Source organism: Mustela lutreola, chromosome X, assembly GCF_030435805.1.
Source record: "Mustela lutreola isolate mMusLut2 chromosome X, mMusLut2.pri, whole genome shotgun sequence".
Classification (NCBI taxonomy): Eukaryota; Metazoa; Chordata; class Mammalia; order Carnivora; family Mustelidae; genus Mustela; species Mustela lutreola.
This window is the reverse complement of record NC_081308.1, coordinates 70631463-70655753: the sequence shown is the minus strand read 5'-3', so window position 1 is coordinate 70655753 and position 24291 is coordinate 70631463. Positions and strand designations below refer to the sequence as shown.

The window sequence follows — 24291 nt, the reverse complement described above, 5'->3', positions numbered from 1 at the left end:
GTTTTATAAGTTCTTTATATATATTTCCTTTATTGTGTAGAAGCTTTTTATTTTGATGTAGTCCTAATAGTTTCTTTTTGCTTTTGTTTTCCTTCACTCAGGAGACATATGTAGTAAGAAGTTGCTACAACCAGTGTCAAAAAGGATACTGCCTGTGTTCTCTTCTAGGACTTTCGTGGTTTCAGGTCTCACATTTAGGTCTTTAATCCATTTTGATTTTATTTTTATGTGTGTTTCAATTAAGGGATCTACTTTTACCCTTTTGCATGTTGCTATCCAGTTTTCCCAACATCAGTTGTTGAAGAAACTGTCTTTTTCCTATTGGATATTTCTTTCCACTTTTCTTTCCAGCACCATATAGCTGTAGGATTATTTCTGGGTTTTCTATTCTGTTCCATTATTGTTTGTCTTTTTTTGTGCCAGTGCCATACTATTTTGATTACTAGAGCTTTGTAATATAACTTGAAATCTCTAATTGTGATGACTCCAGCTTTGCTTTTTTTTTTTTTATTCAGGATTTCTTTGGCTATTTGGGGTCTTTCCATTGTCATACAAATTTTAGGATTGTTTGTTCTAGTTCTGTAAAAAAAGGCTGTTGGTATTTTGATTGGGATTCCAATAAATCTGTAGATTGCTTTGGGTACTACAGATTTTTTGATAATACTTATTTTTTCAATCTATGAGCATAGAATGTCTTTCCATTTCTTTGTGTCATCTTCAATTACTTTCATCAGCATTTTGTAGTTTTTATAGTCAAGCTCTTTCACCTCTTTGGTTAGTTTTATTCCTAAGTAATTGTAAGTGAAATTGTTTTCTTAATTTTTCTTTCTGCTGCTTCATTATTGATATATAGAAATGAAGCAGATTTCTATACATTGATGTTTTTATCCTGTGACTTTACTAAATTTGTTTATCAGTTCTGGCAGTTTTGTATGTGTGTGGAGTCTTTCAAGTTTTCTGTATACAGTATCATGTCGTCAACAAATAGTGAAAGTTTTATTTCTTCCTTCGCTATTTAGATGAATTTTTAATTAATTTATTTATTTTCAGCATAACAGTATTCATTATTTGGATGAATTTTTATTTCATTTTGTTACCTGATGGCTTTGTCTGGGGCTTCCAGTACTATATTGAATAAAAGTAGTGAGAGTGGACAATCCTTGTCTTGTTCCTGACCTTAGAGAAAAAGCTCTTAGTTTTGCCATATTAAGGATGATTTTATTTGTGGGTTTTTCAGATATGGCCTTTATGAAGTTGAGGTATGTTCCCTTGAAACCTACTTTATTGAAAGTTTTTATCATGAATGGATGTTGTACTTTGTCAAATGCTTTTTCTGTGTCTATTAAAATAATCATGGTTCTTATCCTTTCTCCTATTGATGTCATGTATCACATTAATTTGTGAATGTTGAACTACCTTTGCAACCCAGAAATAAAACCCACCTGATGATGGTAAATGATTCTTCTAATTTATTGTTGGATTCAGTTTGCTACTATTTTGTTGAGGATATTTGCATCTATGTTCACCAAAGGTATTGTATTGGCTTGTAATTCTATTATTAGTGGTGTCTTTATCTAGTTTTGGTATCAGGGTAAAGCTGGCCTCATAGAATGAAGTTGGAAATTTTCCTTCCTTTTCTATTTTTTGGAGTAGTTAGAAGAGAATGAGTGTTAACGCTTGTTAACTGTTTGGTAGGATTCTCCTGTGAAGCCTTCTGGCTCTGGACTTTTGTTTCTTCCTTGTTTCTGATTTCTGATTCAATTTCTTGGCTGGTTTTAGTGTGTCCAGATTTTCTATATCTTCATGTTTCACTTGTGATAGTTTATATGTTTCTAAGCATGTATGCTTTTCTTCCAGGGTTGTTCAGTTGGTATATTGTTGGTTTATATAGTTTTTCATAGTGTTCTCTTATGGTTGTTTGTATTTCTGTGGTATTGGGTGTTATTTCTCCTCTCTAATTGTGATTTTACTTGAATCCTTTATCCTTTTTTCATCTTAAGTCTAACTATAGATTTATTAATTTTATTGATTTTTTTTTTCCAAACAACCAGCTCCTGGTTCTATTGATCTATTCTGTTATTGTTTTAGTTTCTGTATCATTTATTTTTCCTCTCATCTTTGCTGTTTCTCTCTTTCTGCTGGCTATAGGTTTTGTTTTTCTTTTTCTAGCTCCTTTAGGTATAAAGGTACATTGTTTAAGATTTTTCTTTCACCTTGAGGTAGGCATATATTATTATTACCCTCCCTCTTAGGACCAGTTTTGCTGCATTCCAAAAGTTTTTGACCATTCTGTTTTCATTTTCATTTGTTTCCATATATATTTTACTTCTTCTTAATTTCCTAGTTGACCATGCATTGTTTAGTACCATTCTATTTGTCCTCCATATATTTGTGGTCTTTCCTCATTTTTTTCTTGTAGTTGACTTCTAGTTTCACAGCATTATGGTCAGAAAAGATGCATGGTATGACTTTGATCTTCTTGAACTTGTTTAGGCTTCTTTTGTGTCCTAATGCAGCATCTATTCTGGAGATAGTTCCATGTACACCTGAAAAGAATGTATATTCTGCTATCTTAGGATAGAATGTTCTGAATATATGTGTTAAATCCATCTGTTTCAATATGTCATTCGAAGCCATTATTTCCTCATTGATTTTCTGTTTAGAGGATCTGTTCATTCATGTAAATGTGCTGTTAAAGTCCCCTACTATTGTTGTATTATCATCAATTAGTTGCTTTATGTTTGTTATTAATTGTATATATTTGAGTGTTCCTATGTTAGATGTATAAATATTTACAATTGTTTTATATTTTTATTGAACTCTTCATCAGCTGGTGTCCTTGGTCTCTTCTTACAGTCTTTGTTTTAAAGCTAGTTTGTTCTTTATAAGTATTGCTACTTTGGCTTTCTTTTGACATACATTTGTATGATAGATACTTCTCCATCCCTTTAATTTCAGTTTGCATGTACCTTTAGGTCTAAAATGAATCTCCCTTATTTGAGGAAAGCATCTGCATCCTGGAGACTGACTGGGAAGCCCAGGCTTTGGGTGAATGTACTAACCTCTGTCTACAGACTTCTTCACAGCTTACTCCTACCTCCAGCTCCTGGGCCCGAGCCATGGCCTCCAACCCAGCTGTCCGTCCATGTTGTAGACCAGCTTCCCCCGCAACCCATATCCTTCTGTCCTGCCCATTTCTCCTGCCTAATGGGTTTTTGTGCCATTTGGGTACTTTTCCATAAGTTGGCCCTTGTATTCATAGAGACTTTAGAAGATTTTTGATAGAAACCAAGGACCTCCTTTCAGTTTCGAGCAGGTTTATCTCTATATTCCAACCCAAAAAATTATGTACCTTTCTAGTTTAGTCAAATTTGTGGAAGTCCTCTCTCCTTTTCCCGTTACACATTCTTAGTCCTATGCTACCTTTATGTCTCAGAAATGGTGAAATGTACATCAATCCAATAAAATATGAAATAACCCCCCAAATATAGATAAATAAGCAAATAAACACATAAAATGAATCTCATCATAGGTACCTTATAGATGGATCTCATTTTTTTAATCCTTTCTGTTACCCTGTATATTTTGATTTTAACATTTTTTAGTCCATTTACATTCAGAGTAATTATAGATAGGTATGTATTTAGTAACATTTTATGACTTGTTTTGTAGTTTTCTGAAGATTTTCTCTGATCCTTTTTTGAATTTTCTCTTTCATGTTTTGCTGATTTTTTAGTGATATATTTCTCTTTATTCTTTGCATATTTATTAGAGGTTTTTAATATATAGTTACCAGTACATTTATATGTAACCTCTTGTATATATAGGAGTGTATATTAAGTTGGTAATCCTTAAGGTTGAACTCATTCTTTACTCCTCTCCCCATGCTTTAAATACATGTTGTTTTATATCCTTTTATCTTGTGAGTTCCTTTCCTGATGTTTTCAGAGAAATATTCATCTTTAGTGCTTTAATGTTTCCTACCTTTATATTGTAACTTTTGGTCTCTCCCTTATTAAGGGGACTCAGGGTCCCCTTAAATATTTCTTGTAGGGCTGGTTTAATGGTTATAAACTCCTTTAGTTCTTGAAAGGGAGACTCTACCTCTTCTTCTTTTCTGAATGATACCCTTGCTAGATAGAGTACTCTTGGCTGTAGATTTTTTCCGTTCTACACTCTGAATAGTCATTCCACTCCCTTCTGTTGAAAAATCTCCTGCTAGTCTTAGGGGGTTTCCCTTCTATGTTACTATCTTGTCTTGATGACTTAAAAAATTTCTCTTTATCACTGTATTTTGCCAATTTAATTACAATATGTCTTAGTATAGATCTGCTTTTGTTGGTCTTGTTGGGGATGAGTCAGTGAGTTCCTTATATCTATCCTCATTTTGCGTATTCTTTTCTCTGTCTTTGGTTCGGCTTTAATACTTTACGTCATTGTGTCTTCTAGGTTACTCATTTGTTCCTCTGCTTCTTCTGTTGTTCTCTTCATTCCATCAAGAGTGTTTCTCATTTTGTTTATCGTACCCTTTATCTCTGCTATGTTCTTCCTTATCTCTGTGTTAAGGTTCTCAATTCTGTCTTTCACTTTTTCTCAAGTCCTGTGAGGATCCTTATGATGGTTTCTTTAAATTCTCTATCAGGCATGTTACTTAGAGTTCACTTCAGTCTCTGGCCATGGCCTAGTCCTCTTCTTTCATTTGGGATAAATTTCTCTTTATCTTCATTTTGTGTGCCTCTCTTTGTGTCTATGAATTAGGAAAGTCATCTGTGTCTTTTGCTCTTAAAAGTAGTGACTTTATGAAGAAGGGCACCTTCAGTGCAGAGTCTCCTGTTCACCAGAACCTGTCCCTTCATGAGAGTATCCTTTGTGTGTTGTTTATGCCTTGCTGTTGTGTCCGAGTCACTTTCCCTTTCAATGCAGTCATCTGAACTGACTCTCTGCTTTTTCTGGACTGTGTCTGCTCTCTGTGGTATTAGTGGGACCAGGCAGGCCAGCTCTGGGGGATAGCCCACCAGGGAAGTAGGGGCATGGCAGGATTGTTAGCAGAATTTGTGCTGGGCTACTAATTTTTAGTTTTAAGTCAAAATCCTGAGGTGCTACAGCAGCTGGGTCCATGCATCAGGGTGGCTAGGTGTGTCACAATGTCTGTGTCTCAGGATGGCCAGGCAACAGGGCAGAGCTTGGCAGCTGGACATGGTGTGCTTTGGCAGCTGTGCACCTGGTGGCTGTGTAGGTCCCCACAACATTAACAAAATTTACCCTTAGTCAAGGGTCCAGGCCAGCAGCCTTGGAGTGGGCAAATCCTCAGGAGAACTTGTGAGCTTGGTGCACTGCTAGTGGGTTAGGTAGCAAGTATCTGTGCAGCTCCACCTCGTGCACATGGCCCATTGTTTATGCTAGAGAGCAGGGGAGGAAAACAGCACCTGCCAGCTCTCTTGTCTTTGGAGAAGTCCCCCAACATGCTCCAAAATCGGTATGAACAGGTCTCCTTTTTGACCCCACGGTTATGTAAACTGCCATTTTTATGTTGCCTTCTGGCACAGGCTGCTATCTCTTTAAGGGCAGCTAGCCAGGTATCACTCACCCTCCAAAGTTGTCCAGTGTTAAAGCTCCAGGCTCCCAAGCCCCAGTGGTTAAACAAACACAAGAATTCAGCCCCTGTGGTTTTCAAAGCCAAACATTAGGGGGAGCAGTCTTCCCTATGTGAGCTCCTTGGTGTGAGGGCCCATTTCTCTGCCATCTCTACTCACATAGCTCTCTCCTCTAGCAGCTTCCCCCACATTTATGATATTCCTCACCTTTCGGATGCAGCTTCTTCTCTGTATTTAGTTGTGGAGTTTGTTCTTCCCATCTTTGGATCACTCTCCCATTTATTGACTTGGACATGGATGATAATCTACTGAAAACATGGGACAGGGTGAGCTCAGGGTCCTCCTACTCCATCATCTTCCCAAACTCATCTCTCCTCTTGTCTTTTTTTTCTCTCTTTTATATGAAGTTTTCTATTTTAATTCCAGTATAGTTAACATACAATGTTATATTAGTTTTTGGTATATAATATAGTGATTCAAGAATTCTATACATTACTCAGTGCTCATCATGATAAGTGTGCTCTTTAATCCCCTTCACCTATCTCACCCATCCTTCACCCTCTGGTAACCATCAGTTTGTTCTCCATAGTTAAAAATGTCCCCTGTTTTTTTTTTTTAATCTCTTTTTTCCTTTGCTCATTTATTCTGTTTCTTACATCCCACATGTGAGTGAAATTATATGGTCTCTATGTTTGACTGACTTGTTTTGTATATCATTATACCCTCTAGCTCTATCCATGTCATGGTAGATGCAAGATTTCACTTTTTATGGCTGATGAATATTCCATTACACGCACGTGCGCACACACACACACACAGCACCTTCTTTATCCATTCATGTATCAATGGACAATTGGGCTCTTTTCATAATTTGGCTGTTGTAAATAGTGCTGCAATAAATGTAAGAGTGCATATATCCCTTTGAATTAATATTTTGGTATTCTTTGGATAAATACCTGGTAGTGCAATGGCTGGATCATAGGGTAGTTCTATTTTTAACTTTTTGAGGAACTTCCCTGCTATTTTTCAGAGTGGCTGCACCAGTTTGCATTCCTAAAAACAGTGTAAGAGTGTTCCTCTTACTCTATATCCTTGCCAACACCTGTTGTTTCTTGTGTTACTGAATTTAACAGTTCTGTTAGGTGAGAGGTGATACCTCATTGAAGTTTTGATTTGCACTTTTTCATATACGTACAACAAACATTTATTTCCTCACAGTTCTGGAGGCTCAAAGTCTAAGATCAAGGTGCCAGCTGAGTATCTGGTCAGGACTCTGTTACTAGCTTGCTGATGGCTGCCTTCTTGATGTGTCATCACATGACTTTTTCATTGTATATCCACAGACAGGAAGAGAGAGTGAGCTCTGCTCTCTTCCTTTTCTTTTAAGGACAACAATTCTAGGACTTTAACACCTACACTTAAGACTTCATTTAATTTTAATGACTTCCTTATAGAATATAATCCAAATACAGACACATTGGGGCATAGGACTTTAGCATATATAACTTTTCAAAGTTTTTATTTAAAGTCTAGTTAGTTAACATACAATGTTTTATATTAGTTTCAAGTATACAATACAGCAGTTCAATGCTTCCATACAATAGTTGGTTCTCAACACAAGTGCACTCCTTAATCCCCATGACCTATTTAACCTACCACCCACCAACCTCTCCTCTGATAACCATTAGTTTGTTCTGAACAGTTAAAATTCTTTTTCTTGGGGCACCTGGGTGGCTTAGTGGGTTAAAGCCTCTGCCTTCGGCTCAGGTCATGATCCCAGGGTCGTGGGATTGAGCCCTGCATTGGGCTCTCTGCTCCACAGGGAGCCTGCTTCCTCCCCTCTCTCTGTCTGCCTACTTGTGATCTCTGTCTGTCAAATAAATAAATAAAATCTTTAAAAAAATTATTTTTCTTAGGTTGCTTCTCTTGCTCTTTTTTTATTTTTCCCTGTGCTCATTTGTTTGCTTTCTTCGAGTCCACATATGAGTGAAATTATATGGTATTTATTTTTCTTTGACTTATTTCACTTAGCAAAATACTCTTTAGCTCCATTTATGCCATTGCATGAGTAATATTCTATTGTTTGTGTATACTACATCTTTATTCATTCATTTGTCAATGGACATCTGGGCTCTTTCCATAATTTGGCTATTGTAGATAATATTGGTATAAACATGGGAGGGCATGTATTTGAATTAGTATTTTGGTATTCTCTGAGTAAATACCTAGTAGTGCAATTGCTGGATCATAGGGTAGTTGTGTTTTTTAACTTTTTGAGGAACTTCCATACTATCTCCCATAGTGGGTGCCTCAGTTACCATTCCTACCCAGTGGTGTAAGAAGATTCCCCTTTCTTCACATCCTCACAAACATGTGTTGTTTCCTCTCTGGTTGGCTTTAAGCCATTCTGACAGATGTGCGGTGATATTATAGTTTTGATTTGTATTTCCCTGATAATGAGTGATGTTGAACATCTTTTCATGTGTCCATTGGCCATCTGTATATCTGCTTTGGAAAATATCTATTCATGTCTCCTGTCCAGTTTTATTTATTTTTTTCTGTCCAGTTTTAAATTGGATTATTTGTTTTTTGGGTGTTGAGTTTTATAACTTCTTTATGTATTTTGGATACTAAACCTTTATCAGATATGTCATTTGCAAATATATTATCCCATTCTGTAGTTTGCCTTTTAGTTTTATTGATTGTTTCCTTTGCTGTGCAGAAGTTTTTCATTTTTATTTGTTAATGATATTTATTTATTCATTTGAGAGAGAGAGAGAGCACAAGCAGGGGGAGCAACAGAGAGGGAGAAGCAGGAGGAAGCCCAGTGTGGGGCTCAATCCCAGAACCCTGGGATCATGACCCTGGGATCATGACCTGAGATGAAGGCAGGTGTTTAACTGACTGAGCCACCCAGGCATCCCCGTCCAGTTACTTTATAGGTGCCTTTCTACTTAGTCAGTCTCTGAGCCACGCAGGCACCCCCAGAAGCTTTTAATTTTGATGAAGTCCCAGTAGTTTATTTTTGCTTTTATCTCCCTTGCCTCAGGAGATATATCTAGAAAGAAATTGCTGTGGCCGATGTCAAAGAGGCTACTGCCTGTGTTCTCCTGTAGGATGTTAATGGTTCCCTGTCTTTCATTTAGGTCTTTCATCCATTTTGAATTTACTTTTGTGTTTGGTGTAAGAAAGTGAGTCAGGTTCATTATTTTTCATGTCTCTGTCCAGTTTTACCAGCACCATTTTTGAAGAGATTTTCTGTATATTCTTTCCCCCCCTTGTTGAAGATTAATTGGCCATATAATTGTGGGTTCATTTCCTGGTTCTCTATTCTGTTCCATTGATCTATGTGTCTGTTTTTGTGCCAGTATCATACTGTTTTCATCATTACAGCTTTGTGATGTAACTTGAATTCCAGAACTCTGATGCCTCCAACTTTGCTTTTGTTTTTCAAGATTGCTTTGCCTATCTGGGGTCTTTTGAGGTCCATAGAAATTTTAGTGTTATTAATTCTAGCTCTGTGAAAAATGCTATTGATATTTTGATAGGGATTACATTAAATATGTAGATTGCTTTGGGTAATAAAGATATTTTAACAGTATTTGTTGTTCTGTTCCCTGAGTATGGAGTGTCTTTCCATTTCCTTGTGTTATCTTTAATTTCTTTCATCAGTGATGTATAGTTTTTAGATGACAGGTCTTTCAACTCTTTGGTTATGTTTATACCTAAGTATCATAGTTTTGGTGCAGTTACATAAGGGATCATTTTCTTAATTTTTCTTTCTGCTGCTTCATTATTGGTTTAGAGAAATGCAACAGATTTCTGTACATTGATTTTTTGTCCTGAAGTTTTGCTAAATTTGTTCATCAGTTCTAGCAGTTTTTTGCTGGAGTCTTTTGGGTTTAATATATATGATACCGTGTCATCTGCAAATAGTGAAAGTTTTACTTCTTCCTTGCTTATCCATATGCCTTTTATTACTTTTTGTTGTCTGATTGCTAGGGCTAGGATTTCCAGTACTATGTTAAATAACCATAGTGAGAGTGGACATCCCTGTCTTGTTCCTGACCTTAGAGGTAAAGCTCTCAGCTTTTCCCCCAATGAGAATGATAGTAGCTCTGGGTTTTTCATATATCACCTTTATTATGTTGATGTATGTTCCCTCTGAACCTATTTCATTGAGCATTTTTATCATGATATTGTACTTTGTTAAATACTATTTCTGAATATATTGTGATGATCATATGGTTCTTATTCTTTCCTTTATTAATGTTGTGATTAATAAAGTGTAATGCTGAATTTTTTGCAAATATTAAACCACTCTTGCAACCCAAGAATAAATCCCATTATTGTGGTGAATCATTCTTTTGATCTACTGTATTTAATCTATTGTTGTATGTATTTAATGTATTATTGTATAAAATAGTTTGCTACTATTTTATTGAGAATTTTTGCATCCATATTCATCAATATTGGCCTACAGTTCTCTTTTTTAGTAGAGTCTTCCTCTGGTTATGGAATCTTGGTAATGCTGGTATCATCAAATGAATTTGAGTTTTCTTTCCTTTCTTATTTTTGGAATAGATTGAGGATAGGTATTAACTTTTCTGTAAATGTGTTATGGAATTCATCTATGAAACCATCTGGTCCTGGCTTTTATTTGTAGAGATTTTTGATTACTGATTCAGTTTCTTTGCAGGTTATTGTTCTGTTGAGGTTTTCTATTTCTTATTGTTTCAGTTTTGGTAGTTTATATGTTTCTAGGAATTTATCCATTTCTTTCAGGTTGTCCAAATTTTGAATTATAGTTTTTCATTATATTCTCTTAACAATTTTTGTATTTTTGTGGCGTTGGTTGTTATTTCTCCTCTCTCATTTGTGAATTTACGTATTTGGGTCCTTCCTTTTCTTTTTGATTAAGCCTGCCTAGAGGTTTCTCAGTTTTCTTGATTTTATCAGAGATCCAGCTCCTGGCTCACTGATCAGTTACACTGTTTTCTTTGTTCTATATGATTTATTTCTGCTCTAAACTTTATTATTTTCTTTCTTTATCTGGCTTTAAGCTTCATTTGTTGTTTTTCTCACTCCTTTAGATGTAAGATTAAGTTGTTTCTTTGAGATTTTTCTTGCTTTGAGGTAGGCATATACTGCTATATACTTCCCTCTTAGGACTGCTTCTGCTATATCTCAAATGTTTTGTATTGTAGTTTTGTGTTTTCATGTTCATTTGTTTTTATACATTTTGTTTAATATCCTAGTTGAACCATTAATTGTTTAGTAGCATGTTGTTTAAACTTCATGTATTTGTGGTTATTCCAATTTTTTTGTGTGCTTGACAAGTTTCATAGCACTGTATTCAGAAAAGATGCATAGTGTGATTTCAGTATTATCATTATTTGTTGAGGCCTGATTTGTGATGTAGGATGTGATCTATTCTGGCGAATGTCCCATGTACACTTGAAAAGATTGCATATTCTGCTTTTAGGATGGAGTGTTCTGAATATATTTGTTAACTCTATCTGAATCAGTGTGGCACTCAAAGCCATTGTTTCCTTGTTGATTTTCTATTTATATTATCTGTCCATTGATATAAATGGAGTATTTATGCCCCCTCCTATTATTGTGTTCTTATTAATCTCCTTATGTTTGTTATTCATTGTTATATATACTTTGGTGATCACATATTAGGTGTATAAATATTTGCAATTGTCATCTTCTTGTATTGTCTGCTTTATTATGATATATAGCCTTCTTCATTTCTTACAGTCTTTGTTTTAAAATCTAGTTTATCTGTTATAAATATTGCTACTCCAGCTAATTATTGACATGGATTTGTGTCATTAATGTTTCACCATCCACTCACTTTAGATCTGCAGGTGTTTCTATGTCTAAAATCATTCTCTTATAGACAGCATATAGATGACTCTTGTCTGTTTGGTTTTTTGGTTTTGTTCTTTTTTTTTTTAATGTTTGTTTTTGTGGGGTTTTTTTGTTTGTTTGTTTTTTGGGTTTTTTTTTTTTTTTTTTTTTTTTTTTTTTTTGCCTCCTGACAGCCTGTGTCTTTTGGAGTGTTTAGTACTACCTTTTACATTCAGAGTAATCATTGATATACATGTATTTAGTACCATTTTATTACTTGTTTTGTCAATGTATCTGGAGATTTTCTCTGTTCCTTTCTAGTTTTTGTCACTTTTGGTCCTTTCCATGCCAAGATTCCCCATTAATATTTCTTGCAGGGCTGGTTTCATGGTCACATATTCTTTTAGTTTTGGTTATCTGGGAATCTCTATGTCTCCTCTGTTCTGAGTAACAGCCTTACTGGATAGTGTTCATTGCTGCAGATTTTTCCCATTCAGCAAATTGAATATATCATGTCACTTCCTGTTGGCTTGCCAGGTTCCTACTGAGAAATATCCATCCAGCCTTATGGGTCTTCCCTTGTAAGTTAAGGATTTCTTTAGTATTGCTGCTATTAAGATTTTTTTCTCTATCACTAGATTTTGCCAGTTTAATTACAATATGTGTTGGTATTGGCCTGATTTGTTTTGATGGGAGTTCTCTTTTCTCCTGGCCTGGATGTCTGTTTTCTTTCCCAGATTAGGGAAGTTTTCTGCTATTACTTCTTGAAATAAATTTTCTGCCTCCTTTTATCTCTTCCTCTTCTGAGACTCATATAATAAGAATGATTATACATTGGATAGAATCACTAAGTCCCCTAAGTTTATTCTCATATTAGATAATTCTCTCTGTATATTGTTCAGCTTCATTATTTTCCATTATTTTGTCTTCTATATCACTAAATCATTCCTCAGCTTCTTCCAGCCTGGTTGTCATTGCATTAAGTTCCAATCTCATTTATAGCCTTGTTCATTTCTGACTGTTTTTTTAACTCTTTTATCTCTGAGATAAGTATCTTCTTGATGTCTCCCATTCTTTTCTGAAGCCCAGTGAGTATCCATATGATTGCTACTTTAAATTCTGGACCAGGCATATTACTTACATCTGCTTTAATTAGATCCCTGGCTGTGATCTTTTCTTGTTGTTTCATTTGGGATGAAGTCCTCCATCTTGGCATTTTGTCTAGGTTTCTGCCTTCTTCTGTGTGTTAGGAAAACCAGTATGTTTCCTGCTCCTGAAATTAATGGCTTTATGAAGAAACAGTCATTTAGTTTCTAGTACCTGTCACTTCTGAGATTTCTCTTTGCTATGTTCTTTGTATGCTCTGCTGTTGTGTTTTGATTGCTCTGTCCTTCAGGCTAAAGGACAGGATCACTCCTAAGTTGCCTGCAGAGGCTCTCCTTGCTTGCAGTGTACAGTATTTGTTCCTTGGCCAAAATGTGGTGAGCTTTAACTACTGTGCTCTGGTCTGCTTATCAAATGAGACCTGATACTATTTCTACTCCAACTGAAGCCCTGTAAAACTCTTGTAGGGATACATAGTTTGGGCAGGGGTTTCTGCTGATCTTCTGAGGGAGGAGCCCACCATGCTGGTACTGGGGCAAGCGTGACTGAGAAGGGCAGTCTCATCAGAAAGCTGGGGTGTGGGACTTAGTGCAACCATGTTAGGCAGCCGGTATATGTGCTGTGGTGCTTCCTGCAGCTGGCTCTGTTTATGCTGAGGAGCAGGGGAGAAAAATGGTACCAGTCAGCTCTCGTTCCCTGAGAGCAGTCTCCATGAATGCTACCTCTCAGGGAAGCACTGTGAGAAGAGCAAATAATCTCCCACCTGTGTGCCCCAAGCATTTTCTAGTTTTCTGTTTTCAAACTGTACACCTTCAGGTTTTTTTTTGGGGGGGGGATTGCCTACCTTCTCTCCAGAAGTATAATGTCCTCCAGGCTCTATCCCAAATAATCTTGATGACCTTTTAAACTGCAACAGGCTTTAGAGACGTGGTGTGGTAGGGGCTTGTGCTGATATTCTGGGGGATGGGCGCACATGCTGGGACTTCGGCAAACTTGACTAAGATGGGCAATCCCACTGCAGGGGTTTGAGACTTGGTATAAGCAAGTTAATTAGCTGTTGTCAGGGCTACACTGTTTGCCACTGGTAGCTCTGTGTTTATGCTGAGGGTTACTGGAGGGAAATGGCTCTGGCCCACTCCTTTGTTTCTGGAGCGGCATCTCTATATGAAAGCTGCCTCTCAGGAAAGCCCTCCAAGGAGATTGAATAATCTCCCTCCTGTATGTCCCAGGTATCCTTCAGATCGCTTTTTCCATGTTCTGTTCCCAGGTTGTTTGCCTGCCTTCTCCCTCCAAGAGCACAGCAGTGCCCTCAGGGCTTTGTCCCAGCCAAGCCTACTAACCTTTAAAATTGTGAGCTTTAAGCCTCACTGGTTTTAAGAACTCATGAAAATCGGCCCCTCTCATGTTCCAAGCCAGTGGCTTTGGGTAAATATTCTCCTTGTGCATTCCCCTGTGTGTTCTGCTCTCTTTCTCACCCTTCTCTGTGACTGCAGCTCCCTCCCTCTCCTCTGCAGTGCCCATTATCCTTTTCTCTCCTAAGTCACATCTGCATACTTCCTACCAAATTTAATAAGGCCTCTTCTCTCCCTTCAGTTGTGGAGTTTGTTCTGTCAGTCTCCATATTAATTTCTGCTGTATTTAGGATGATTTGATTGGTTTTGTTGTGTTTGTGATACAAGATGAGCCTAGGGTTCTCCTACTCCACTGCCATCTTCTTCAAAACCAATATGTATATTTTTTTGAGAGAAGAACACAATCCAGTCTATAACATCTCTAGACTGTTAAACTAATCTTGTTACTTGTTACTTGTTACTTGTTGCTTCACATACAATCCTAATCTTTGCTCCTACCAAGCTTTTCAGTCCACTCCTATTTTTTTGTCCTACCTCACTAGCTGTTCTTCTCAATTATCTTTGCCAGTTGTTCTTCATCTTTAGATGCTGGAATATCCCAAGTCTGTCATGGGTCACATTCTCTTTCTTTCTTTGTTCTCTTAATAAGTACCCTCAGTTCTCTTGACCCTAAATGTTATCTCATACTGAAATTTTCCAAAATTATATCTCTACCTCTAAATGAGTCTGCCCTGATCACTAGACAGGTATGTATACCTGCTTTTTTTTTCCTTTTTTTTTTTTTATTAATTGTCTTTACTTGGAACTCTAGTATTTAAAACTGGAATCTTGATTTTTTTTTTCTACCAGACTGCTTAAACCTATTCCTCTTTCAGTATTCTCCAACTAAGCAAAATATCTTTACCATTCAACCATTTTCTCAGGCCATAAAACCCTGGAGTTGACCTTCATTCTGTGCTTACCACTTGATATCCAATCCATCAGCAATTCCTATTAGTTCATACTTTAAAAATAAAAGGTTGGTTCTGATGGCTCCTCTAGAAGGAATCACTCCAAATATAATCACTCCTCATCACCTCTCTTGGTACATCCCTCATCATGTCTTATCTGGACAGTTGCAATGGTCTCCCAAACTGGTCTCTGCTTCTAATCCCTTCCATAATTTGTTCTATGTACAAGAACCATAGTGCTTTTTTAAAAATACAAATCATATCCTGTCATTTTCTTGTTCTAAAACCCTTCATCCCTGGCAGTTATCTCCTTCCACTCTGTTTTTATTTCCATTCCAGTTACAGTGGGTTTCTGTTTCCTCCAGTGGAATATTCTTTTCCCAGATCTTATTTCATTCAGTTCTTTTCTCAGATACTACCTCTACATGAAAGTCTTTCTTATCTAAAATATCCACCATGTATACACATGAGATTTTTTAATATTCTTTTCTTTTTTCTTTATATCATGTCATTACTTGAAATCATATTTTTTAATTTATTTCATTGTCTATCATGTTTTCCCCACTAAAATATAAATTCAAAGAGCAAGGACTTTGTCTCATTATTGCCACATTTAAAACTTCCAGCAATATAGTAGGTAACAGTAAATATTCATTGAACAAATGAAATTATTCTGATACATGTTCTTACATAATTCTTCATATAGAGTTCAAGCCCTTGAAATTTCTGCCCAGCTTCCTCCTATTATCCCCCCATACTCTCCTCCCTGAACCCCCCAAAACACAATCAGACAAAACTCAGAACAATTGTATCTTCCATTTTTAACAGATTTAAATCTGTATTCCAATATTCTCCATTACTTTACCCCATCTATCTTTGGGTGCTAAGTATTTTTTTTTTAATTTTATTTATTAATTTGGCAGACAAAGATCACAAGTAGGCAGAGAGGCAGGCAGAGAGAGAGGGAAGCAGGTCCCTGCTGAGCAGAGAGCTCCATGCGGGGCTCGATCCCAGCACCCTGGGATCATGACCTGAGCTGAAGGCAGAGGCTTTAACCCACTGAACCACCCAGGCGCCCCATTTGATAGAATTTTTATTTTACTTTTGAATTTAAATAACTATCTTCAATGTCAAAGCTTAACTTCAAAAAATTATTCATCTTCATTTAGATCACTCCCTTGATGGACCCCTTACAAATGGTGATGGCAGAGAGCCTCGGACAGGAATCAAAAGAAAACTACTTAGTGCATCAGAAGAAGATGAAAACATGGGAAGAGAAGAGAAAGAGAAAAAAGAAACAAAGGAGAAATCACATTTGTCCTCCTCAGAGAGTGGAGAGTTAGGATCCAGTTTAAGTTCTGAAAGTACCTGTGGTTCTGATTCTGATTCTGAATCAACTTCCAGAACAGATCAAGATTACATAGATGGAGACCATGACTATAGCAAATTCATACAAACCAGGCCTAAAAGAAAACTAAGAAAGCAATATGCCAATGGAAAAAGAAACTGGAAGACAAGAGGCACAGGAGGAAGGGGCAGATGGGGAAGATGGGGTAGATGGAGTAGAGGAGGCCGGGGAAGAGGAGGCAGGGGACGAGGAGGTCGAGGAAGAGGTGCAGGTGCCACTAGAGGGAGAGGGAGAGGGAGAGGAGGAAGAGGTGCTTCTAGAGGATCCACCAGAGCCAAACGTGCACGTATTGCAGATGATGAATTTGATACAATGTTTTCAGGACGTTTCAGTAGACTGCCTCGAATTAAAACAAGAAACCAAGGCAGGAGGACTGTTTTATATAATGATGATTCTGATAATGACAATTTTGTGTCCACTGAAGATCCTCTGAATCTTGGTACATCCAGATCAGGCAGAGTGCGTAAAATGACAGAAAAAGCCAGGGTTAGCCATCTCATGGGATGGAATTATTAACAGTTAATAAATTTAGAGTAATTTAAAAAATTCAATGGCCTTCTACTGCAGGGAATTTACTAGGAAATCTACAAAGCAAGTTGTGTGGGGACTTCTGCTTCCTTTCACATTGGTGCTTTTCCATTACGCCAGTATACATTTGTTTCAAGACTTTTGATCTCCACACTTCATTTGTTCAAACAAGCCTTACTCATTAGGCCTTAAATTTTAAAAAATTCTGCCCACATATAGACACACACACACACACAAAACACATCACAAACACACTACAGATTTACTACATTAAAGGAGCATTCAGCTTCTTAGGAGTAGCATGACATTTTTATCTCAATTGAATATCCCTCTTTTGCTTTTGTATCACAGAAGTATAGCACCTTCTTACAGAGTTTTATATAGTTTGTTTTTGCCATTTTGATTCTTGTACCCAGTAATAATAACTTTTGCACAGTACACCAATCCTATAGGCAGCTATTAAATGTTTACAGTTTCTATATTGTAAGAACGATCTGGATTATTTTACTCTTCCCAGGCCAAACTTTCATGAATTGTACTGAACTGAAGTATATATTTATACTACAGTTTTTTGGGGGTGGGGGGAACTTGATATGCTTTTCATTGATTTGCTTAATTCATGTTAAAGGTGAGAAAGGGTTGGTGCCTTGTAAATATGTAGCAAATCTTTGTGATGTGTCCTGATGTTTGCATTAACTTTATTAAAAAAGAGTATTTGAGGTATCAATCTAGACAAGGTGCCAAATGCAAAAGTTACTTGCATCCATTTTCTTTTTCCTATTATATTTTATTGCATTAACAGAACTTGTGTAGTTTAAAGAACAACTTAAACATTTGAAAAAAATCCTCATCCACAAAGAATAACTTCTTTGAATAGTAGCTCAGCTACCTCTATTAACTACAACTACTGGAAATGTTAAGGAAAATAGATGCTGTTTTTCATTACCGACTAAAAAAAAATAGAACAATCTTGGGAGGAATGAATACTCATATGTTATAAGCTGAGAGGTTGTTAATAATTGTATTGGCTCTCAAATTAATAGTTGTAATTAACAAACTTTCCTAAGTGTAGTATGCTGTACCTTAGGCTTTTCTTAGTACATACTTGTGTAAGTAGACTTGGTCTACTGCTTATGTATCTCTGCTACCACTTGCTACTTAACAGCTATGAGTGATTGGTTTTCATTTGAATTTTAAAATGTAACAAAGCAGCTAGTTTGAATTGGAATGTTTTGGCTAGCAAATATTTTGAGACAATTTTAATAAGTTTTGCTCATACCATTCCAAAGGGTTCTTCTATTATAATCTTTTAAAAAAGAACCTCATTACAATGCACACTGATATTCAAGTCATTATTTTATATATTAAAAAAATCTTTAAAACCCTTACAATCTTGTTTACAGCAGTAGAGTGCACATGATTCTGTAAATGAGCTTGAGTTCCAAGATGAATTTTAGTCCTCAAATTTGAGAAATTTCAAATTCACTAATTTGTTTTGGTGAGTGGGATAATATTAATCTCTGTTATTATAACAGCAGATTTGTTGCACTTAGATCAGACTTTGGAGATAAAAGAAACTTCTTAATGTATGCCTAGTAATCCCAGGATATTCCTTAACCTAATGTGTTTGTTTCACGTTTCCAGTCGTTTTATGCATCTGAAAATCCTTAAGTGCAAAGGAAGGAGTACACACATAACTTTGCTCTTTTGTTTGGGTCAGGTGGGGGGTTGTTCCTGTACTAACAACTTTAAGCAATTTTCACTTGCAGTAGAAATGATGTTCAGGCTTTAAGAAAGTATTGTTGTGAATTGTTAATGGCACTAACTTCTGTTACTGAAGGTAGATCAAGCTGATTTTTTTGTTGTTGTAGTGTTGTTGTTGTTACTGTTGTTGTTTTTCACTAAACCAAAACTACTGCTGGTTAAAGTCAGCTGACACTTTTAACCATACTATAAATTCAAAAACATTCACATTTGAACCTCTGCATTTGATTTTTGCTAAAATACACTATTTTAATTATTCGTCTCATGGGCATTTGGACTAAATTTGTGCCTGTGTTTTCCTAGAATCAATAACACTTTGACTTACACTAATCAAAGTAACATAGCTACTTAAATTCATGGATATTCTCAAATGTGTATTACGTGTATCATTTTAGTGTGAAATTTTTAAGTTGACATTCTTCTACGAAGAGCTGACCCCTTCAAATGTAGAAGAATCGCTGTTTGTGTGATTTTAGCTATCTCAAGCTTTATTTATAATTTATTTTGAAAAATAAAAATGCCACATTTATTTCCCATATGTCAAGATTTTCTAGGTTTAGATCATTAGAATAAGGATGAAGACATTTTTAAGCACATTTTATATGTAGTGAAATACTGTGAAAATACTAGTGAACAGCATTTTGCTATAATGTTGATTTCAGTTATTAGGATTTAAAAGTCACCAGGGTATGTTAGATGATCATATTTACCATTTATTACAAAACAAACAGATTATTTTCTGTTTGCATGCAAATTATTTTAATACGTGTGAAAATAAAAGTTTGGAAGATAGTATTTTTACTTTTATATCTGAACACTTCCCCCAATTTATACTTTGCTTGTTTGTAATGCCGCCTCCTGTGAATGTGTTGTAATTTGTATCACATTGAATATTGTACACTTTAATTTTTTAGAGTACCTTTAAACAATTTCAGGTTCAGGCATAGCAAAGCAAGTAGGAAATGAGGTGAAAATTTTGAAGAAAAGTCTTAATCTTAAATGAATTGCTAAGAAATTAACTTATATTTAGGTCCATGAGAACATACATATGTATAAACCTAATCCTATGCTGGATATTAATAGTCACTGAACTATAATATTTCTCATGAATGCTAATCTTTTAATTCCCAACTTTAAGGTCTTAGCATGTGTTTCTGTTTATGAAAACAGAATTGTGTCTTCTGTATTGCTGTGTGTAACTCTTCCAGCAATAGGATGCTTTCCAAAACATTCACTAGCCTGTCAGCTTAATGACTAAATGTGTGTGTGTGTGTGTGTGTGTGTGCGCGTGTGCGTGTAGATCTTTTCCCCAACTTGACACACTTTGTCTTGGACATTATAAAAACAATATTTTATATGGAAGACAGCTGTATTCACAGTCTACCAGTCTTTGCCTCTGTTTAAAGCACTTAGCCTGAATATATACTGCTTCATCATCCATTTCTTTATGCCTTCTAGATAAACTAGGTTTTTATTAGATACATGTGTCCCTCTATCTTTTTTTTTTATTCTTACACTTGTTTCTTTTAATGTTTCCCTTCCCAGAGATCAGGCTTGTGCTAGAATTCTTCTTATAGCACTTTGTTTCACTCAGAAGCTAAGAAATTGAGTAAAATTCATAAATCTCATAATGCACAACTGTGTGCTCAGATATCTAATTTGGCCTTGTAATACTTTGAAGGAAATTTGAGTGATCTGCTATTTTATTGTTTTGTTGGAATCCTGTAAGTTGTCATCAGACAATAACAGAGTGATTGAAAAGAAAAATGTGAATGTCACTTCTTAGTTTTTGAAAAAGCTTTTTGAGCATTTTTCAAAATTTGTATGTTTGTGGTAGTGATAAACACCTTTATTACTTGCTTATATATCTTAGGAATTATTTTATGCACATTTACCAACTGGTACTTATCTTTAAAGTTGGAATTTTCACATCTACAAGAAGGAAGCTTACATCCTGTATAATTTTCAGTTTACTTCGATATCCAAACTTTTAAACAATTACTAACATACTGAGTTCCAAAATGAATATAGTTCAGTTCTGGGGGACGGAATAGAACTTTTGACATTTGAAATTCACTGTTTTAAATGTTAACCCTATCCCCAATATTTTTATGGTACCATGAGGCTTTATGAAAGTTTTATTGAAAATAGAGTATGATAACTTTTAAAGCTTATTTTAAAAATTAGTGTGAAAATATTTTCATGCTTTTTTAAAATTTTTATCTCTTAGTAAAGTTTCTATACTGCGTTTTAATTACAAAGTTTACCAAGTTTTGTTTAAATTCTAATATAAAGTTAATTTTTTTCATGGTGCTATATTTTGTGAAATATGAATTACCCTCAAGTTTCTAGAATTTATTTCTTATATAGCCTTGATTATTTTCTTTTCAATCATTCCTGCTTATTTTTATCCTCACTTCTCTTACTGCAATAAAGACTGCACCTAATTTAACACACTTCAACAAGACTGGCAATTTATGATTCACTGATGGGAGAAGTACAGTAGAAAGGCCCTGCAGTTTAGAGTTAAGGTGTGTTTATTTATATGTATGCCCATTTGTTATTCTTATACCTATATTAAATTTATAATATGAGACTTTGACATATAAAAGCATGATAAGTATTTTCTAAAAAATAAAACTATTGATACATGTAATCACCATTGGTAATTGACTTTTAAAATAACATACAAAAATATTTAGAAACCCAGTTGGGAAATGTGTTTTTACATATGTCACCAGATACACATTAGGCAGTACTAGAAATGTTAATTCTTTAAACAATACTGTGGTGATGGCAATCAGTAATTTATTTCTTTGTCCTGTAACTTACCATCTTTGTCTTTTGTAATCCCTTAAAAAGTATTAACAAAACTGTACCTTATGTTTGTTCTTAGTATCCATAAAATTTTAAGATGGAAAGTCATTGAGTGAATAGTTGATGTGACATTATATATGGACAAAATGTCCATTAAACTAAAATTCAGTAAAGAAAGGTAAACTGACTGGCTTGGTTTATAAAAGATGTTTTGTTTGGCAGTTACCAGTCATTATAAGCAATTATCTTCAAAGACAAAAACTGGATTAATTTGTTGCCATTCTTTATGGGATGTTTACAATAAAATTCCAAGGTGTTTGGAATCACTTGCACTCTTCCTGCTTTATGCTTTAACTCAGGTACTGAAGATAAATTAACAATAAGAAAGAAAGAAGGAGTTTCCATTATTCAGCTTCAGAGATTTTAACATTTAACTCTTGATTCTTTCCTTTTTGTTTCTTTGCAATATAATATTACTATTTGTTATTTGAAAAAGTAGGGTGCTTATCATAGAAAGTTAAGGCTTTTTTTATTTTATTTTTTTTTTTTTTTGCCTTAGTCGTTGCAGATATTCTTTGGGTCACTTTTAAGTAATGTTTTGACATTTTAAACGTGGGCTGCTTGGTGCATTAAATAACAGCATGCAAAGCTTTAGTCAACATTTTGTTTTGAAATTAATAAATTTCTAATGTCTTTATGGGTTATAAGTTTTAACAACTGAACAGTGAATCCATAGCATCTTTATTTATAGTAGTGTTGCCCACAGAGGCTTAATTACATTATAAATGTACAGTAAGGAAGGAGAGAAGTAAACTGAAAGGTAATTTTTGATCCAGAAATTGAAAGCCCTAACAGGAACATTTTTTCAATTTATGCATTGACAGTTTTCTTCCCAGTGGCAAGAACTTCACTTGGTTCAAGGTAAGTAAGCTAGCCAAAGACTGGGCTGCATGTTTTATACATATATTGTCTGTTTTACATATTCAGAATCATGAAGTAAGGTATTTAGAAAAAAATATCATTCTTGACTTCTTAAATGTGTTCTGTGGCTATGAAAGGAATTTTCACATTTGCAGAGTGAGGCAAAGATACATTGATTGTTGTGTTTAGTTGCTTGATTGGTTAAAAGTGGCACTATTAAAGATACAAAAGTATATGTTAAAAATTATTAGTGGGCTTTGATGTTTTCTGACTTTACCTGCTAGGTTTCTTAAAATAAAGAATTTTTATAACAAGCTATTATAGCAATATTCATAAGAAGAACCATTTTTTCCTAGTTGACAAGGTCAAGAACAAAGTACTCTCTACCCTCTTTCTCTGTTATATGTCCTTGACGATTTAAAGCTACTTGCCAAAAATAAACAAAATAATTGAAGTCGATATATATTGAGCCTGTGAGTTGGTTTTCTTAGGATATTTAAGCCCATACACTTACATTTGCAATCTTGGGTCTTTTATATTACTATTTAAAAGATACTTTATGCTACATACTGCCGAAAACCAAATATATCATTAAATAAAATAAACTTTTTATGGTACCAATGTTTTCCCAAAGTTTTGAGGATTTTTTTTTTCTTTTTCTTTCCTTTCTCTGCAACTTTAGAATGTTTTCATTTGCCAGCTGTGGCAATTACTTTAAGAACATATTATCTTTCATCTAGAGATTATAAATACCTAATAATTTTATCTAAGTTATTAATTATTAACAAATTAAGGTTTAATTTGATATTGGAGAATTAAAAAAAATTCAAAAGCGAGTATCTTTTCATTAATGCATAAACTTTGAATTGCCAGCTTTCCTGCTCAGCATCTTTATGATTATTTATAGAGAATACATTTTGTAGTAAATATATGAAGAAATCAAAACATTTCAGATTGGTTGATTTAGGTTACTAATATTACTTGGTGGAATTTATTTTTAGGGTTTTTTTGCAGTTTATTTTTATTGTGATACAACCCTAAGTAAAATTTATATAGCAACATGTTAATTTATATTTCAGAATTTTGTGTAGTCAAGTAATTTTAAGGCAGTAAAACCATCTTTTTAACTTTTTTTTTTTTTTTTTTTTTATTTGACAGAGAGAGCACAGGTAGGAGGAGCAACAGGCAGAGGGAGAGAGGGAGAAGCAGGCTCCTGGCTGAGCAGGGAACCCGATGTGGGGCTCAATCCTAGGACCCTGGGATCATAACCTGAGCCAAAGGCAGATGCTTAACCAACTAAGCCACCCAGGCACCCTTCCTTTTTTTCACTATTTTTTAATTTAAGTTCAATTAATTAATATATACTCTACTATTAGTTTCAGAAATAGAGTTCAGTGATTCATCACTCTTATATAATACCCAGTGCTTATGACATGATGTACCCTCCTTAATGTCCATCACCCAGTTACCCATCCCTCACCCACCTTCCCTTCAGTAACTCTGTTTGTTTCCTATGATTGAGAGTCTCTTGTGATTTGTCTCCCTCTCTGGTTTCATCTTCTTTTATTTTTCCCTGTCTTCCCCTATAATCCTCTGTTTTGTTTCTTAAATTACACATATGAGTGAAATCATGAAATTGTCTTTCTCTGATTTATATCACTTAGCATAATACCCTCTAGTTCCATCCACGTCATTGCAAATGGCAAGATTTCATTTTTTTGACAGTTGAGTAATATTCCATTGAATATGCATACCACTGCTTCTTTATCCTTTCATCTGCTGATGGATATCTGGGCTTTTTCCATAGTTTGCCCATTGTGGACATTGCTGCTATAAACATTGGAGTTCAGGTGCCTCTTTGGATCACTACATTTGTATCTTTGGGGTAAATACCTAGTAGTGCAATTCCTGGGTCCTAGGGCAGCTCTGTTTTATACTTTTTTGAGGATCCTCTACCCTGTATTCCAGAGTGGCTATACCAGCTCCCATTTGCA

General features: G+C 35.2%; 1 protein-coding gene across 4 annotated transcripts in view; it reads left to right on the top strand.

Annotated features, from left to right (window-relative positions):
* Positions 1 to 22756, top strand: part of BRWD3 (bromodomain and WD repeat domain containing 3) — a 216972-nt gene extending 194216 nt beyond the window's left edge. For all 4 annotated transcript variants that reach the window (XM_059156493.1, XM_059156492.1, XM_059156494.1 and 1 more), the window contains one exon: positions 16029 to 22756. In XM_059156493.1, coding sequence (XP_059012476.1) covers positions 16029 to 16783 — 755 coding nt within the window. In that variant the 3' untranslated portion in view covers positions 16784 to 22756. The remainder of the gene's footprint in view (positions 1 to 16028) is intronic.
* The last annotated feature ends 1535 nt before the right edge of the window (positions 22757 to 24291 follow it).